This window comes from Cryptomeria japonica, chromosome 1 (assembly GCF_030272615.1).
Source record: "Cryptomeria japonica chromosome 1, Sugi_1.0, whole genome shotgun sequence".
Taxonomy (NCBI): domain Eukaryota; kingdom Viridiplantae; phylum Streptophyta; class Pinopsida; order Cupressales; family Cupressaceae; genus Cryptomeria; species Cryptomeria japonica.
In genome coordinates, this window is record NC_081405.1 from 385,548,276 (window position 1) to 385,567,838 (window position 19,563).

Genomic DNA, 19,563 nt, shown 5'->3' on the forward strand with positions numbered 1-19,563 from the left:
TGTTGCAAACAAAGGTGCAATTTCCAAGAGCATGCTATGTAAACATAGGCAAGGGACTATCAAGATTGATGGTAGCCCATAGTAAGAACCACTGAGAGTTCACTCGTGACCACAGCATCCTTGTCTTTTGTGTCACTAAGGTACATAGATTGAAGAGATGGGTGGAGGTAACTCATGATGTAAACCTTCTATCTTTGGACCGTGTTGCTTAAGGTGGAGATGATGTTGTCCAATTTCCAAATAATACATTAGAAGTGGGTGAAACTGCTGCATGGGAAGGCACAAAGAATTCAGGGTGGGACGTTGGGGTATTTATTGATGTCGATTGCTATGTCTGCATGGTTACTTGTTGACTGCTGATTTTGGTTCATGGCTCTTTTTTGGGGTGGTGGATGCTATCATTATTGTCATATTTTATTCTTGATAGTTCTTGGCTATGGATCTAGATAAATATTAATGTTTGATGGGTGGGAGCTCCAATAGATAACTAAGTAATCTTTAAAAAAGGGGCCACGGCAATGAGATTATTTATCCAATCTCCAGACAATTCAACAGAAATTAGGTGCACTCTTCCCACAAAAGGCAACATAACCAAACTCTGATCATCCTCATTGGCTGAGAAAAACAAACCAGCAAAGACCATGGCAGATTTGAAACAATATGAAAAATCATTTATTTATCTTTGACAGATAATAAACAAACACTAATTTTTCAGAGATAGCTGCTTAACAGAATAAAGATACTAATCAAGAGTCTTAACATTTAGCCTTTTAGAGAGATTTTCAACAAGTAAATCTGCTGAATAAAATAATATAACAGTAAAATGAAAAAAGGTGTAACTGAAAATGTATGCTTATATCCTTTCCAGGTCATATGATAGCCCCCTTTAAAAAAATGAAATATACATGCTATTAATGTTTTCATAACAGCTCATTTATTTTTAGTGTCAAAAAGTTATCCCAGCCTTCCCCAGTATACATAAACTGAGAAATACAGCAGAATGATTCTATTAAGAAACCATCAAAAGAAAATAATACCATAAAAGAACTAAGTTCTAACGTATCAAAATAAAAACATACCAAGTTTGAAACAAACACACTGCCAAAAATATTATATTTAAGCAGCTTTATATAAATATGAAAAACATAACATCATCTATTTAACTCATTGGATTAGCTACACTTTTTGAAGTACTAGATATTACTCCAATAAGAAACTTAAGTATTGCAATTGACCGCCAAGCAGCCTGGTTAACCACTCTTAACTGTTAACCATCGATGGTAGAGCAGAACACCTAGCTACTTTTTGATATTGATAAAATGTCCGAAGAATCAGCACTAACCAGCACACACAAGGGCAAGGAACAGTGAAGGTATAGTGTCCATTTCCAGAAAGGTCTCAGCCAAAAGTCGCAATAAGAAATTTCTTGTATATGCTCATGAATTTTGCAATAAAGGCTGCACACAAAAGAGAGTGTTATTGACATTTACAATAACAATATTAGTACAGTAATCACATAGAAACATAATATATAGCATTTTATGTCATAGATGATATTATCAGTAGGAAAACTGTTAAGAAAATGACAGCTCTATCCATCAATAGATTAATCACAAAATATTCCACTCTAGGCTACAGTCTAGAAGAAACCTACGACATACTATAATATTATCTAAAATGAGAGGAAACTGGTAAGGCCTTTACAGACATACTAGCGAATTATACAAGGATTTCTTCTTTATTCTTTCTGATATATTAATGCCTGAGTCTATGGGGCCATCACCTATGGAAGTACTATATAAAACTAATTACAAACAAAAATGACCATTATAGTCAGCAACTAATCAATTGAAACAAGGCCACATGAAGGAAAGAGACAATAAAGCATAGCCAAAGTATAATACACTCGGCAGAAAAAAATTTACCATCTCTGAGAAAACAAAAAAGGGAAATTAAGGACGCAGTAAAACCTAAAAGGGGCTAGGAGCTCCCTATACCCCTACTCCATCGCCAGGATCCAAAACCTCAGCATGAGCACACAAACCCTTTACATCTGCCACCCCCTCACCGTATGAGCGGAATAACAGCCTTACATCATCCAAGTGGCAAATTTTACATCATAAATTATTTCCTCTTTTCTGATCACTATAATCAGAAAAAGGCATCCACAAAGAAAAGCAGCATGACAGAATTCATTACCTCCTACCTTTGCTATGAAAAACCATCAAATGATTTATAACCATCTCCAGATTTACATAGAAATCACAAACCATCTATAATTGCTGAAACAGCCAATTTTTCCTTGCTCAAAACCTTGATGTCAACTGTAGAAGCTGGTGCTTCTAGATACTTTGAAACCACAGGGATCAAAACCCCATCCTCCACCACAGACAACAAAGAAGACAACTGTCCCAGGAGTGGAAGAAGCTTTTTCACAACCCAGCTGTGAACCTCTTAATCAGGAACCTTGGTCTCCAATTTCTGAAGAAAATCAGCTTGAAAGTAGGCTCTAGACCTCAATACACTTGCATTGCCTACACCCTTGGGACAAAGAATGCACTGCACCAAATTCATATAGACTGCCTCAGAGCAATTGAAATTTGCATTTAGATGACGACCAGACACTGCTTCCTTGTGGTAAGGATCCCTAGGAAAACCGGCAGACCTATATGGATCTGCAACTAGAAGCCAAAAACCACCGCAAAGACAAATCCTGCATATAATGAAAGAAAACAGAAATGAATTCTGACTATCCAGCAGAGCGAGAGACCAGTGAAACTTCAAAAGCCAAAACTAATCAAGTTGGCTCAAAAAGAGGCCCACACAAATCAAATTACAGAAGACACATTTCTTCTTACACCATGCACCTCAAGCTGCCTCCAGAAGGAAAGGCCATAGAAAAGAATAAGGAACAGCGCACTTATAGAACTCATTATTATCTTTTATCAATAAATATTGAGTTTGTTTTTTTTAAATTATGTTAATAAAATACAAATCATGAAAAGACAAGCAAAACGACCACCCTCATCCTGGATCAAAGACAGCTTTCAGGATACTGTATAAACCTTTCCCAAGGTTCCAATCTATCACTGATCAAGTCTGAGAAGGGTACTTGGTTCATATCTAAATTAGCCAAAAGATGCCAACTTACAAATAGAATGGGGAGAGGCAATAAGCAATCATATTATTGATATAGTAGCACTATATACAAAGACGTGTCAGTTATTAATCAACTAGGCCAGGCATAACCAACCAACTACCCGACTGAATATGTGAATAATAATAATATGTGATTATTAACAAATATACAATGATGTAATATATTATTTTATTCTAACAATCTCCCCTTATAACATCAGTTTCTCAAGAGCGTGACTTAGGAAGTGTCAAAAAAGTTTTTGAATTTCACTACTAAAAGAGTTTTGGTAAAAGTGTTTGCAGTTTGCATATTGCTCTTAAGTTGAACAATACAGGAGCTGAAATATAATGTTACTGAGCATGTTCTCAAATGTAATGGCATTAAACCTCAATGTTTAGTGCACTCGTGAAAAATAAGATTACAAACAAGCTTCAACACACTCTGTCACAAAATAGAACTATATTTTGTCATGCCGCTATGCCCATTCCCATCAAGATGTAATACAACCATATCGCCTTGCAAACAGCTTCATGTATGACATGATAATTTGCTTCTATGGAAGAGTGAGCAATAGTGTTTTTCTTTTTAGTTTTTACGCTCCCATGATCTTGGACCAGTACCCATAAAGAATATATATCAAAAAGTAGATTTTTCCTATCATTCAAGGATCCTACATAGTTTGTGTCTATGTATCCAATCAAGTCAAAATTATCATTATGCTTAAATTACAAGCCATGTTCCATTGTATGACAAACATATCTCAACTCCTAATTTGCTGCTTTCCAGCAACACGTTAAGTTCTTGCATTAAACCCAAAAGATAGCTGACAACATAGTTGACATCTAGCCTAGTGCATGTCAAGTAAATGAGACTCCCAATCAACTGACAATAAAGAGTTACATTTACATGTGATGATGGATCATCCATGAATATTGTAAAGCCTATCTCTATTTGTGTTGATGTCAATTTGCAATATTCCATGCAAAATTTCTAATGCAATGTCTTGGCATATTTTATCTTTGTTACAAATATATGATTTTTACTTTGCCATACTTCCAGTCCAAGCCAATAATGCAGTAGTGTCAGATCTGTGATGTTGAAAGATCATTTGCAATCAGTCTTCATTGCTTCAATCATCTTCTGAGAACTCCCAATAATGACCGAAATATTGACATATATCATCAAAATCAGAATCTCCTCCCAAACTGCTCCTTGAGTTAGAGATTCAAATCATATGGATTCTTAATGAATACATGACTGAGGAGATCCTCATCAATCTTGATGTACCAAGCTCTACAAGCCTATTTCAGACCATAAAGGTATTTCACATGTCTACACACATTCTGCTCCTAACCAAATGCAATATATCCCTCTACTTGAACATATTGACTTGCTTGAGATCTTAATTCAAGAAAGCACTTTTAACACCCTTTTGATGAACCAACCAAACTGAGCCGTCATTGCCAGAACCATCTTCCTAGTCTTGATATTTGCAGTGGGGGCAAAAGTTTACTTATAGTTCATGCCTTCCTTCTATGCATAGCCCTTACCCATAAGTCGGGCCTTCAACTTGTCAATGCTACCATCTACCTAATATATTGTCTAGAAGGCCCATTTGCATCCAATAGCTTCCTTCCCAAGTGGAAGATCAACAACTCCCAAAGGGTTACTTATCATCAATACTTGACAGTCTGCATCCATGTAATCTTTCCAAGACTATGATCTTTTTTGTATCAATAAGCACAAGAGCCAAAAAATTATCCCTCAAGAGCATTGCTACGAGTCTTTGGCACTGACGCACATTTATCAAAAACTGCATCTAATTATGCATCCTTCATGGTGGTGTGACCACACTTGGTTAGTTTGCGCACAACAAATGAGAAGGGTGGAGGTTGTTCTGACTTAAGCAAATCTTCACCTATAAGAAATATGGTTGAACTTTATCGAAACTTTAAAAAAAAAACACAGAATAATAGGCTTCTCTTATTCATCTCCGTTCAACACATTACACATTAATATAGGAGTTTGATTTCCTATATTTTAGGAACCACTTCCTAATAATAAGAGTTGTTCCAACAACTCATATGTCTACTATCTCTCGTACATTATCCTACACATAATATTATAACCAACCCCACTAACAACAATATTAAGTTGTTTCTCAACAACTTAATATTTATGACACTTATAATACCAATTTAAACAGCCATGTGAACACTAACATTACATTTTCCCAACATTCCCCCCTTTAGTGTGAACATGGTAGGAAAACATTCGCACACTCTTCTACACTATGCTCACCCTTGTGGCATGTCCAGCTATGTGACTCATGACCTTGATCCAAAAGAAAGGCTCTCTCCTCCCATGGTTTTAAACAGGCTTACCACAAACCTTGACACGAACAAGAACCTCCACTCATCTATTCACTTCATGTGGTTTTCTGGATCCTCCCACAAACCCTTTCAAGATCCATGAACTGACTTACTCTGGTGCTTTTGTTCACCACTATGCTTGCACATCAGGGAAGTTACATAGAAATCACAATACATATCACAAATGGGAATGGAACATTGGTCATATTCCCCCCCACAATGTGAAATTCCACTTATTATACAACCAGGAACACTGAAAAACAAAACATATAATAGAAAATAAAGTGCCACCAAAGCTGATAAGTGGCCTCGTCATTGGCGACTGACGAGAGGTCGCCAAAATTCCTCCAGCCTCCTGTGCCTCCAGCCTCCAATAATTTACTACTTAATTAACAAATTTATCTTTGAGGCTCAAAGTTAATATGTGAGAACACTAATTCTGACTCATCTTTTAACCGTGCAGTTTCTACAAACTCTTCATTTATAAGATATACTAGAGAATCAAATTAACCAATAGAAACTACACTTTAGGTGCTTATCTTCACCAATGCCTTCAAGGATCAATCTGCAAACTACGTCCTCTCCAACTGCAGACGTACCCACTCCAATTGTTGCGGACAAAGAGGAAACCTTAATCCACAACAGGCTGTTTGGGAATAGGAAGCTCAGCCAACTCGCATGAAACATAAACTTAGCTTACAGCAAAGTGGTCACCAACAATGAGCCCAATTCCAAATTTGCCAGTGATGTGAATTCAAGCAAGTAAAAGAAAACAGATTGCGTATTGGTCACCAATAACAGAGAACAACCTGTACCTCGCCAGCAAACTCACGGCTTGGAAAATAAAGTCAGCAAACGCCTCAATTGCAATCTGCAAGAAAGAGATCGATCCAACAAAACATTGCTTCAATAGAAAGGACACGATGGCCAAATTCCTCAATGCAATGAGCACGGCAATGTGGATTGTGGCAAATTCATTGATATTGGAATAAATCAATGAAGGATCGGGTTCGATCCAGGTATGACCCAATGTGTCAGAAGATCCTCCAAACAAACCAATGGAATTGCCTATCACCCAATGAACAAATTGTTCACACAGGCAGCGAAGTGGAATACAGGCCGGTAGAGGGATATCCCAGCAGAAAACTCAAGAATGATGCAGATAAATGGAAACTGAAATCAATCACAAAGACGGCTCTTGCAGGTAGTGATCAGAGCATAACAACCGTAGAGCCTCGGCCAGAAACAAAAGACTTGAGCCAATAAGAATTGCTCTCAACAATAAATCGCGCCCAGATCAAATTGGGCTGCCACACAATGCCCTTAGCAACCGATCACCACTGAAGGAAAGATGTGGTACAATATTTACGGCACTCAATATTCCAATATTTCCTCCTCATCGTTAAATAATTGGTGCATAAGATAACTTTAATGATATAAGAATCAACTCATGATAGGCACAAAAACGATCAAGCTCTGATACCATATAAGAAATATGGTTGAAGTTTATCGAAACTTAAAAAAACTACATAGAATAATAGGCTTCTCTTATTCATCTCCGTTCAACACATTACACGTTATTATAGGAGTTTGATTTCCTGTATTTTAGGAACCACTTCCTAATAATAAGAGTTGTTCCAACAACTCATATGTCTACTATCTCTCGTACATTATCCTACACATAATATTATAACCAGCCCCACTAACAACAATATTAAGTTGTTTCTCAACAACTTAATATGTATGACACTTATAATACCAATTTAAACAACCATGTGAGTACTAACATTACATTTTCCCAACATCACCACCTTCTTCTTCTTGATGTCCGGCATCCTCAATTTCTTCTTCACTCTCAAGAATCTTTGGTGCTTGTTTCAAAGTACTTCTTTTTTACTCTGAATTCTAAGGAAAATACATTGAAGGATTTTTCATCCAGCTTTTTTCTCTACACCTTGGGAATGTGCATGTAAAATTGTACATCCAAACTACTTTAAATGAGATGGAGGGCTTTGTCATAGTCCATAATTCTTGAGGAGTTATGTCATCAAGCACCTTTGTGGGTGCTATGTTCAACCAATACACTATTGTATGAACCACTTATGCCCAGAATGCAAGAATCAAATTTGCATCTTTCGACGTACTTTGCATCATTTCCATGATGGTACAAATAAACCTCTTTGCAGCACCATTCTCTTGAGGCATAAATGCAATGGTCGACTATCATTTGGTCCCACTGCCTTTCAAATGTGCAAAGAACTCATTAGTCATGATTCCCTTTCAATTTGAGTGGATTGCCTTCAAAGGACAACCAAATGACTATTCAAACATGGCTCGAAACTTTGTGAACTTTTCAAATGCTTTATACCCACATTTTCCTAGCGTGATCATCTACAAATGGTTGAAAATACCAAGCAATATACCCACATTTTCCTAGCATGATCATCTACAAATGGTTGAAAATACCAAGCACGATTATGAATCGATGTCATTGGTCGACACAAATCAATATCCACCAAATCCAAAAGACAAAGAGCTCATTTCTCTATTTAGTAAACAGAATTCGATGTTCTCTTCAACAAGATAATAGAGTCAAGATCTTTTGAATTCTTCATGGCAAGAAGTCCTTGCACCATGTCTTGTTTACTCAAAGCAAGAAGATAACTAAAATTGACAAGAGCAAATCATCTGTTCACAAATGTGGTATATCAATGGGTATTTATTGTTAGGGCTTTTTCTACATGAGAAGCATCAACCAATTGAAACATCTTTGACCCTAGAAGCATGAGCTACAACTTCATGATTTCAAGACTTGCCTCAAATGAGACATAGTTTTTGACCATCATATCCATCAAATTCAATTCTCAAGTTGTGCTCAAATAATTGACTACTAGACAAGAGGTTCTTAGCTAGCCCTAGAACATAAAGAACCTTCATAAGTCAACATTTGTGGGGCTTGAGTGCCAATGAAATTTCACCGATGCCTTTCACTTCACAAGATGTATTGTCACCAAGTGAAACCTGCCCAAATGATGTTGAGATGATCAAGTTGACAAACAACTCTTTTTCTCCTTTCATGTCTAGAAGCACTAGAATCAACATACCAAACTAATTGTTCTACAAAGGATGAGGATGTTTCTACAACATATAAATAGTCATCTTCATCAAAATCTTCTATGGAAGCAACATCTCCTTGTTTCTTATGAGACTTCCTTTCCATTTAGGATTCTTCTATTTGTCCCCCTAGGATTTCTATTGTGTCTTTCACTAGCTCAATTCTATTTTTGCAAACGAGTTGTACCAACACTCTTGGACGGTTTGCCCCTTTCTGCCACAAACGAGGCACTTCTATTATAAAAAATAATTGCCTTGTTTTTGCTTGGATGGACCACTCTGACGTTCAAGTTTTTTTCTGAAATGTTGTGCGACACAACAGCCTAAATTTTTGTGGAGTTCGTGACTCATCTTGAAATGATTCTTCTTGGTGAAGCAAACTTGCCAACTATTCCAATGTGGAATTTTTGCTAGCCACATTCAAATAGATGAGAAACATTTCAAAGGAAGAGAGCAATGCTATTAAGATGATTGGTATAAGAAAGTCATCTAAAATTGTTTCCAAAAACAAATGGAATGGTGTCCTCAATTCTGCATTTTTTTGCAAGAATCCATCCAAATTTTTACCACTTTTCATTCTCAAACAAGCTACCACCTTTGTAGATGAAGAATCCGATTTTGATTCTTTGCTTCATTGATAGTTATTACTCTTTTGCATACATCTTTCACATTTTGGGATGTTCTAATATGAAGGAACCTCATTGGTGATTGCAAATAGGATTATTAAATTGGCCTTTCATATCTTCTCTACTTATGTGCATCTAACAATGTCATTTACAATATCTAATTGTTCTTCAATTCCAATTGTGTTTGGACCTTTACTTACTAGGCAGAATAGTTATCACTTGTCAACAACTAAAGCATGATCTTGGGAGCATTTGTAGCCATTTTTTAATTTCGTTAAAGGGGCCTTATTGTTCCCAAATGATTTGTATGGTTGATGCCATAATAGGCATCAGATGCAATAATTTGACACAATGGCTTTACCCATAAATGTGAATCAAAGGTGCCATCTATATTGGATACTATTTGTTTGTTACAAGATGTAGAAAAATGAATGGCTTATATTGTTTTTTAAGATATTACAATACTCCAAATATTACAAAATAGTTTTCTAAGTGCAATAAAAAAAAATAATATAGTTTGTTCTTTATTAATTAGGACTATATTAATATGTACTTTTAATATTTGTCTTTGAAACTAAAGAATATTAATAGTTTGCAAAAAGAAAAGATGAAATTTAAAAATAAATGGGCCTTTGTATTGAACCATATATCTCCTTTGTCACTTAATAAATGTAGGATAAAATAAAAAAGAATGCACCTTTGATTTTCAATTCTCTACAACCCTTTAATTTTTCATGTCCCCTCTTCACCAACTTTGGCAGCAATGTCTTCACGCCATAATCATGTCTGGTTGTACGCTCAATACAGGGAACATTTATTTTAGTTTGTTTGCAAGCTTTAACATGGATTAGGGTAGAATGAGATTGTGTTTGCAAAAGCTTCTTCAATGATTTACAATGCTTTTGCTTCTACAAATTACAAGATCATAACCCTTTCTACAATGTTCAATCACTTGGAAGAAATTATTTTTCTATTCTTTTGCTTCTTCTCACATGTCTTTGCATCTTTACTAGGCAGGAACTATAATGTCTTGTGATACCAAAATCAAAGATTGATATTATTAATACAATAGTAAGATATACAATGGCAAGTCAGTCATCAGTAATTAATTGACTAAGCCAAGCATACCCAATTGACTATTCTTAATACTAATAAAATGTAATTATCATTAATGAATATACAATGGTGTAATATATCATTCTATTCTAATACTTATTACATTCTTGAAAGTGATGAGTGAAAAAACATCATCAAAAGATTGATATAAACTCAAAGCCTCCTCAAACAAACTCCTTGGTTTCCAATTCCAGCAAGAAATCTTACTCAAGCCTTTGATAACAACTGAAGAATCTCCTTCCACATTTAATTTCTTACAACCAAACTCAGAAGCCATAAAAAACTTTCAATGGTGCAGTTTAGTCAGCTTCACTATTAAACCTAACACCCAAGGAAAATGAAGTATCTTCCACAAACTTGCCAAACTCATCCCTAAATAATCATCTCACACCTGTAAGAACCGATTACATCTAGAAGTCCATCAAAATTTAACTTCCAAAAACCCTACAAAGGTTTCATCCATTTTGAATTCCTTACAACTGCATTCTTATTGATTACTCCTTTAACTGAAGAAAAGAAAGAGAAATGTTCCAACGCTTCAGAGGTGGACTTATCAATTCAAAAAATTCCCTTGAACAGAAGTAACGGCAAACTTGACATATGCCTAGATCACAAGCTTAAGTATTTGACCAATAATGCTACCATGAGGTAACACTATCACAAAAGAGTCTACTATCTCTTTCTAACCATATGCCCAAAAGAGTATAAAGAAGAGTGATCTGCCACAACAGTCCCAAAAACTTAATACCATTATGCCAAATAGTCTCCAAAAGAGCTCAACACATCTCCAATAGTTCAACACAATGATTCCAAATAACAAAAGAAAAACAATGGAGGAGAATGTCATCAATTGACTCCTCTTCCTTTTTACAACCACGTGTTGGGAAGGACAATGAAAACCTCTTTCTCAAATTATCACAAGTTGAAATTTTATTGAGGCTGCCAACCACATTGCATTTTGAAGGAGCCAACTTCAAATTATCATAACAGGTCAATATAACAGAGGAGTGAAATGTTTATTTCTAAGGAGCAAACAGCCCAAGCTAACTTTATATAAGCTAGATGGATTCCCAACCCATCTTAGAACATTAAGGATAGCCTCCGGTTCCAAGATCAATGTTCCTTCATCATCAAGTGGTGGCAGTTCCGTACTAGGGATAACATGTTGCCCCAACAATTTATTAAGGTGAGATATGTGAAACACTTTAATTCTGCTATTCATGGGGAGCTCCAACTCGTAAGCCACTTCTCCTACCTTCCTCAATATTTTATATGGCCCATAGAATCGGGGCTTAAGCTTTTCTACTCCACTAACCTTGAGTGATGACTGTTTGTATAGTTGCAACCTCAAGAAGACCAAAATCTCCGACCTCAAATGTTCGTTCAATTCTCTTCTTATCGGCATACACTTTTTGCTGGTTTTGTGCTTGGTGGAGGTTGTCCTTAAGAGCATTCATAATGTCTGTATTTTACTGTATGAAATCCCTAGCCCCTAATACCCAACTTTCTGAACAAATGAAGTCTTTGAAGGATGTTGATGAGTACCCATATAGTGCTTGGAAGGGACTCATTCCTATGGTCATGTGGTGAGTGGCATTATAGAAATACTCACCCAAGTGAAGCCACTTAATCCATGCATTTTGCTGCCCTATGACATAATTTCATAAGTACCCTTCCAACCATTTGTTGACAATCTTTGTTTGTCCATCGGTCTACGGATGATAACTAGTACTGGGAGTTAACTCAGTTCCAACTAGTTTGAATAGCTCCTACCAAAATAGACTCAAGAAACGACTATCTCGATCACTCACAATGTCTTAGGGTAGCCCATGTAATCTGAAAACTTCTTTGAAGAAGACTTCAGCTACTTGGGGGGCTCTAAATTTTGTAGAGATAGTCGTGAAGTGAGCATATTTGGTTAAGCGATCAACCACCACATAGATGCAATCTTTACCTTGTACCTTCGGTAGGCCCGTTATGAAGTCCATATATATGCTTTCCCATTTCTGATAGGGTATGGGCAAGGGTTGGAGTAGTCCTGCTGCGTAAGTATGTTTCTCTTTGTTTCTTTGACATACCATACATTGCTAACATGTTTTAACACATCTCCCTTAAGACCTTTCCACGAGAACCTTTCTCTAATTAGTTTATAAGTCTTGTAATACCCTTGATGTCCAAGTGATGGAATGTCATGATAGTTTTTCAAAATTTTCTTCTTCACCCTTGCCCCTGGTGTAATATATATCTGGTTCTTATAGAGAATGAGGTTATCCCTGACTTGGTACCTCTCATCTTGTATCTTTCCCTCTATTATATCATTTGCAAACAAGTCTTTAGCATATTTTGTGAGTATAGATGTTCTCCAATTTGTGGATATTGTTGTAACTGAACCTAGGTGGGTCTCTGTGATAGAGCATCCGCCACTGTGTTGTTCTTGCCTTTCATGTATTCAATATCAAAGTCATATGCCTGCAACTTACTCACCCATTTTTGCTGTCTATCATTAGAGTCTTTTTGGTTTAGAAAGAATTTTAGACTATTGTGATTGGTTTTCACAATGAATCTTCTGCAAATCAAGTATTGTCTGAACTTTGCAAGGGCATGCATAATTGCTAGCATCTCCTTGTCATAAATTGAGCATGTTCTTTCTATGTCCTTGAGTTTCCTACTCTCAAAGGCTATGGGATGTTTATTTTGCACTAGCCCCAATTCCTTCCCTTGAAATATCACAATATAACTTGAAGGGTGAGGTGAAATCAGGTATTGCTAGCACGGGCAGGCACTCATCACTTCCTTGATTTTTTCAAAACTTGTTTGTGCTTCTTCATTCCAAGAAAATGTTCCCTTTTTAGTTAAATTGGTGAGTGGTGCGCTTAGTTTGGAGAACCCTCTTACAAATCTTCGATAGTAGCTACAGAGCCCCAAGAACCCTCTGAGGTGTGTTAGAGTCTTGGGTTTTGGCCAACTTCAAATTGCCTCAATCTTTTCTTCATCCACCTTTACTCCTTGAGCACTGATTTTGTGCCCTAAGTACAAGATTTCTTCAATGCTAAAATCACATTTGGATAATTTTGCAAATGAGTGTTGCTCAAGTATTTTTAGGACTTCGTCGACATGTTTTAGGTGTTCCTCCCAGGTTTTGCCATAGATTAGGATGTCATCGAAGAAGACTAATAATAACTTCCTTAGTTACCCCATAAAAATATGGTTCATGCAAGATTGGAAAGTGGCAAGTGGATTGGTTAGTCCAAATGGTAGGGCAAGAAACTCAAAATGGCCATAGTGGCACCTGAAAGATGTCTTAAATATGTCAACCTTAGGTCAATTTTTGAAAAGTAGACCGCACCATGGAGTTCGTCAATAAGCTCGTCAGCTCGGGAATGGGATATCTATTCTTTATTGTTTTTTATCCAATGCCCTATAATCAATGCACATCCTCATTGTGCCATCTTTTTTCTTTGATAGTACAGCAGATGAGGCAAATGGAATGGAACTTGGTTGGATATGCCCCATCTCTAGAAATTCCTTTATGGTCTTTTCAATCTCCTACTTGTGAGGGTGGTGGTAGGGGTTGGTGACAATGGGTTTTGGCGCCTCTTCTAGTTCAATGGAATGTTCAAAGCCTCTTTTGGGGGGGAGGCTTAGAGGAATGGCACTAAAAACCTTTTTATGTCTTTTTAGTAAGGGTTGTATGTCCACATGAACTTTTTTTCTTTGGGAGAAGTTTTATCTAAGATCAAGCATTGAGCCACCCATTCTACTTGGTCATGCCTAAGAATTATCTCCATCTTTTTGGCTGAAACTACCCTAGGAGACCCATCGGACAAATCCTACAATAACACCTTTTCCCCATTGTGTTCAAAACGTATTTTTAATTTTGAGAAATTTAGGTTGACATCTCCTAATGAATGTAGCCAAGGGGTGCCCAAAATTACATCGGTATCCCCTAGTTTTACAATGTAGAACTTGTCCTTGATTTGGTGTTTTCCCATAGTAATGTTAAGTTGGGAGATCTTTTTTATACATGGCGTAGTGAATGCATCCACTAAAGCCACCATGAACCCCTTGAAGTCTTCTATTTCTAACTTCAATCTTGTAGTTAATTTCTCATCTATAAAATTGTAGGTAGCACCACTATATATAAGGGTTGTTACTTTTTTGCCCTGGATCACACCTCGGATTTTAAAGGGGTGATGTTTTGATGCCCTTAAGATAGAGGCCAAAGTCCCTCCTCCTTCATCTTCATCATGCCTTATCCTTTTACTTGGAGCTTCCTCTTCTTCATTGGGTAGAGTTTCAATATGGTGAGCTTGGCTCCTTTCTCCACATGTATGGCCAGGTTCCCAACCTTCTCCACACTTGTAGCATAGGGTACTCCTTTTCTTGTCCTTTCATTAGCATTGGTGTCATGGCTTCCATGTTTCTTTGCACCTAAAGCATCACTTCCCTTCTTGGCTTTCCTCTTGCCCACACGTGTCCTCGTTCCCATTTATTTTTACAGTCAAAGAATAGACCCTTCCTTTTTAGTTCCTCGTGATCATCATAGGAAGTGAAAATTTCTTGCACCCTTCCCTTCCATGGAAGTATTTGCCTTTTGCAAATGCCCTTCCAAAGTGGTCATTTTCATTGGTTTTGGCATTGAGTCAAGTGGCTTTCAAAATCACTTCTTGGAGTGTAGTGGGGTCAAAAGCACTTACTAGGCCATGGAGTGAGTCTGATAGTCTCTGTATAAATAGATGAGTGAGTCTTTCTTCCAAAATCCCGAGGACTGTGACTACTAGCCTTTGGAATTTGGTAATATAGTCATCGAGAGTTCCTTTTTGCCTTATTTTGGTTAGCTCCTTGAAATGTTTCTGAGGGTGAGCTTGGTCAAACTTTCAGTAAGTCTTTTCTTGAAAGCTTCGTAGGTTTTTATACTTTTATGGTCTTGAGTAACTAGCCCATGATGCCACCATTCATGTGTCGTTCCTTCTAGGTGTAATATGGCGAATGTAATGGCATCTTTTTCTATCATAGGACAAAAGGTGAGGTATGTTTCCAGTTTTTGAATCCATGAGTGGGATGTGAGCTTTCAGATCCATCAAAGTTGGGGATGGTCATTTTCCCCACTTTGAGTTGTATTTCTAGATTAGATTGTGTTCTTCTTTTCCTATGGTTCCTCCTTGCGTCAGCTTCACAAAAATCCAAAAAAAGGGATACTTCTTTCTATTTCAAGGTCCAGTCTTGCATATTCTGCAGTGAATTCCCTTGTACTGGGGGTATTTCTTTCTTCACTTCCCTTTGATGGTTCCTCCCTAAATAAGAAATTTGGTCCATTTGTTCTTGGGGTTGACTCCTAGGTGGTCCTATTATCATTTTCTTATTGACTAGGGGTATTTTTCCTCTCATTTCTTGGGTCTGCCCTAAGGTTACATATGGTTGCTGTTACGTTTTGTAGAGCTTGAGCAGTTTGTTCCATAAAGGCTTTAAACTCATGTTCTATTTGTTCCTTTCATTTGTTGGCTTGGGCTAAAGTAGCTCTCTTCCTTTTCCTTTCTATTGCCCTTAAGGCTCGTTGACTTAATAGCATCAACTGTTTTCCCTCAAGCTGGCAAGAACATGCTCTAATACCACTTGTAATGTCTCCAAATTATAAGTATCCAAATTTTGCCCTAATTGGGGTACAGTAGTGTTTAGAGATACTTGTTACTTTGATTGAAACCCTGCAAGTAAGTTAGAAAATATACAATACTCGTATTTCATCAAATAGATCTATTGATTAGGATACACCAATCATACATATGTAAGACACAGTCCTAATTACAAAATTAAATTATGCTTGAGAGTTCAATCATAGAGGGTATAGAAGAGGGTGACTGGATAGGGTGCCCTAGAGACCCTCTACCCTAGGCCCAAGGACGGATCTCATTCCCCTTGGCCTTATGTGGCCCATACCATATGAGGTGGAATACCTCGTGAGGTATCCTATCACTGTTAAGGATATAGCTTCATTTGGATTGAAGCAAGTAATATATAACGACATTGAACGAAGGGTCATGTCCCCGTAGGGTCATGACTCTACGTGGCATAAGCCACGTAAGAAGTCATGCCCCTAAGTGGACATGACTCTTCATCCTTTTATTTATAGGCATCGACACTTGTTGTGAACTAAAACCAATAATCGTGGCAGTTTCACGAACCAACAAGCTGTCGATATTATCATAGAAGATTAATGGTTAGAGTTATATATATATATACACATCGGAGGTAAAACATATTCATTGCAGTGATCTTATTAAAGTCTATCCTCACTACATATTACCAAACTATTGTATTCTCTATCTCTGATCTAAATTCCTTAACATGGTATCAGAGCCACGTTGTTAGAGAAATAATAAAATAGTGACACCTCTTTTCTAAAAACAATTCCGACTAGCACTCAGAATCAAAGGAAAAACAATCATGGTGAACAGTGTTAGAGTGGAGGATAGACTCGAAGGCGCATCCAACTTCGGATCATGGAGAATTTGAATAACAACAATTCTTCAAGAACGCGAACTAGATGTATACATAGAAGAAGATGCTAAGATGCCCGAAGATGAGCCAGAGAAAACAACCTGGAAAAGACACAACAAGAAGGCTATGAAAATCATAATTGATGCTGTTAAAAATCACATTCTCCCAACCATCTCAAAACTAACTACAGCTTATGATATGTTCAAGACCATTCAAAACTCATATGAAATAAATAATGCAAGCAGATTGCTCACTTTAAAACAGCAATTAATGCATATCTACATGAACAAAGGAGAAACAATCACATCCTATTTCATGAGGATTTCAGAATTAAAAGACCTATTGTCAACTATTGGGAATAATATAGATGATATGTAGCTATCTCTAATAGCACTTAAGGGATTACCATCCAGTTGGGAATCCTTTATTCAAGGCATTAGTGCTCGTCCGACACTACCAAAATTCGATCAACTCAAGAATTATTGTACTCAAGAAGAATCTCGACTAATGACAAGAGGATTGGGTCCAAACAAAGGGGGATAAATTCAAGCACTACATGCTAACACAAGCAACAAAGGGAAGAAAAGGAAGTTCAAACAGAAGAGAGGAAATAATCACAAAAGCAAAGACTTCTCTAAGATTCAATGCTACAAGTGTGATAAATTTGGACACACTCACAGGTTTTGCCCAAAAAGAAAGAAAGCTCAAGCAACCATAGCTGAAGTCAAGGAAGTAGAGAATCCTCTATTTTTCTTAGCCCTATCAAGCGAACTAAACTCAAACAAACATATGTGGATAATTGACAATAGAGCATCTCGACACATAACCGGTTTTAGAGATCAATTCGAAACCTTTGAAGGCCACTCAACTGAAGAAGTTACAATAGGAGACAATTCTACCTATCCAGTGAAAGGAATTGGGACCTGCTCAATTCAATTAAGAACAAGAGTTACATTATTATTGAAAGATGTTCTCTTTGTACTAGGTATCAAAAGGAATTTGGTCTCTATTTCAGGACTAGCTGATCAAGATATCGTGTCACCTTCCATGAAGAAAAAGTTCTACTCTTGGCCTAAAAACTCTAACATAAAGAATGCTATTCCTATAGGATCTAGAGATGGTAGTTTATACAAATTATGTAATACTCAAAAACAAGCACTAATCATGAAGTATCAAACTCTAATGAAATTTGGCATAGAAGATTAGGACATCTTCGATTTAGTGCCCTACCTTCTATAGGAAAAATTACCACAGGATTACCCAATCTAAAATCTAATCATGTTGGAACTTGTAAAGGATGTGCTCTAGGGAAGAACTCAAAAGCGTCCTTTCCCTCAAGTGAACACAAATCAAAAGTTGTACTAGAACTTGTCCAAACTGATTTGTCTGGTCCAATGTCATTACCATCACTAGGGGGATTCTTGTATTATGTGATATTTGTTGATGATTACTCTAGGAAAACTTGGATCTATTTCATAAAACTCAAAGAATCAAATGAAGTGTTATTGAAATTTAAAGAATTTAAGGCCCTAGTGGAAAATCAAACTGGTAAGAAAATAAAGACTCTAAGATCAGATAATGGGGGTGAACATATCTCTAAAAATTTTAAAGAATTCTGCTTTTCTATTGGAATTAAGAGGGAGTGTACTATAGTATTGAAAAACACCAAGCCAGATTCGTTGCCAGGGGGTTCTCTCAAAAGGCTGGAATCGATTACAAAGAGACATTTGCTCCAGTTGCCCGATATACTTCTGTAAGAATGATCATTGCCATTGCAGCTTCCAAAGGGTGGAAGATACACCAAATGGGCGTGAAGACTGCATTTTTGAATGGTGTTATTGAGGAAGAAGTATATATAGAACAACCTGAAGGCTTTGCTACACATGACAGAAATCTCTCTGTGTGTAGACTAAAAAAAGCTCTCTACGGCCTTAACCAAGCTCCCAGGGCATGGTACGGAAGGATAGATAGTTATCTCTCCAAACTAGGATATTCCAAAAATGAAGCAGACTCTAACATATACTTCAAAATATCGGATGGTGACATGTTAATACTTGTTCTCTATGTTGATGACTTGTTGATAACAAGAGAAGATCACCTCATTGCAAAATGCAAACAAGATTTTGTGGCTGAATTCGATATGAAGGATCTAGGTCTACTGCACTATTTTCTGGGCCTAGAAGTATGGCAAAAAGAGAATTATATTTTCCCACATCAAGGAAAATACACCACTGATATCCTGACCAGATTTGGTATGATAGATTGTAAGCCTCTATCCATTCCAATGGAAACAAATCTTCATAAGCTCAAAAGTGAAGCAGCAGATTCAAAACCTACAGATCCTACATACTATAGACAAATTATTGGATCTCTTATGTACCTGGTAAACACTCGCCCTGATATTTGTTACGCTACCAATGTATTAAGTCATTTCATGTGCGAACCTAAGAAGATTCACCTAATGGCTGCTAAGCATATTCTAAGATACTTGCATGGCACTATTGGACTTGGCCTGAAGTATAAAAATGTTGAGATACAAATCCAAGGGTATTCTGATTCCGACTGGGCAGGAGGTTCCATTGAACGTAAAAGTACAACGGGGTGTTGCTTTAGTCTTGGATCAACTATGATATCCTGGTTTAGCAGAAAACAATCAGCAGTTGCTCAGAGTTCCACTGAAGCCGAATATATGGCTGCCTCC

The 19,563-nt window shown here is 37.0% G+C and overlaps 1 protein-coding gene across 4 annotated transcripts in view; it reads right to left on the reverse strand.

Moving 5' to 3' along the window:
• Positions 1-1,110: 1,110 nt before the first annotated feature.
• The window catches only part of LOC131070913 (replication factor C subunit 3), a 155,662-nt gene continuing 137,209 nt past the window's right edge, over positions 1,111-19,563 (reverse strand). For 3 of the 4 annotated variants that reach the window (XM_058006597.2, XM_058006594.2, XM_058006596.2), the window contains one exon: positions 1,111-1,457. In XM_058006597.2, coding sequence (XP_057862580.2) covers positions 1,399-1,457 — 59 coding nt within the window. In that variant the 3' untranslated portion in view covers positions 1,111-1,398. Of the gene's footprint in view, positions 1,458-1,908; positions 2,714-19,563 lie in introns of those variants that run through there. The other variant, XM_058006595.2, reaches the window with a different exon arrangement.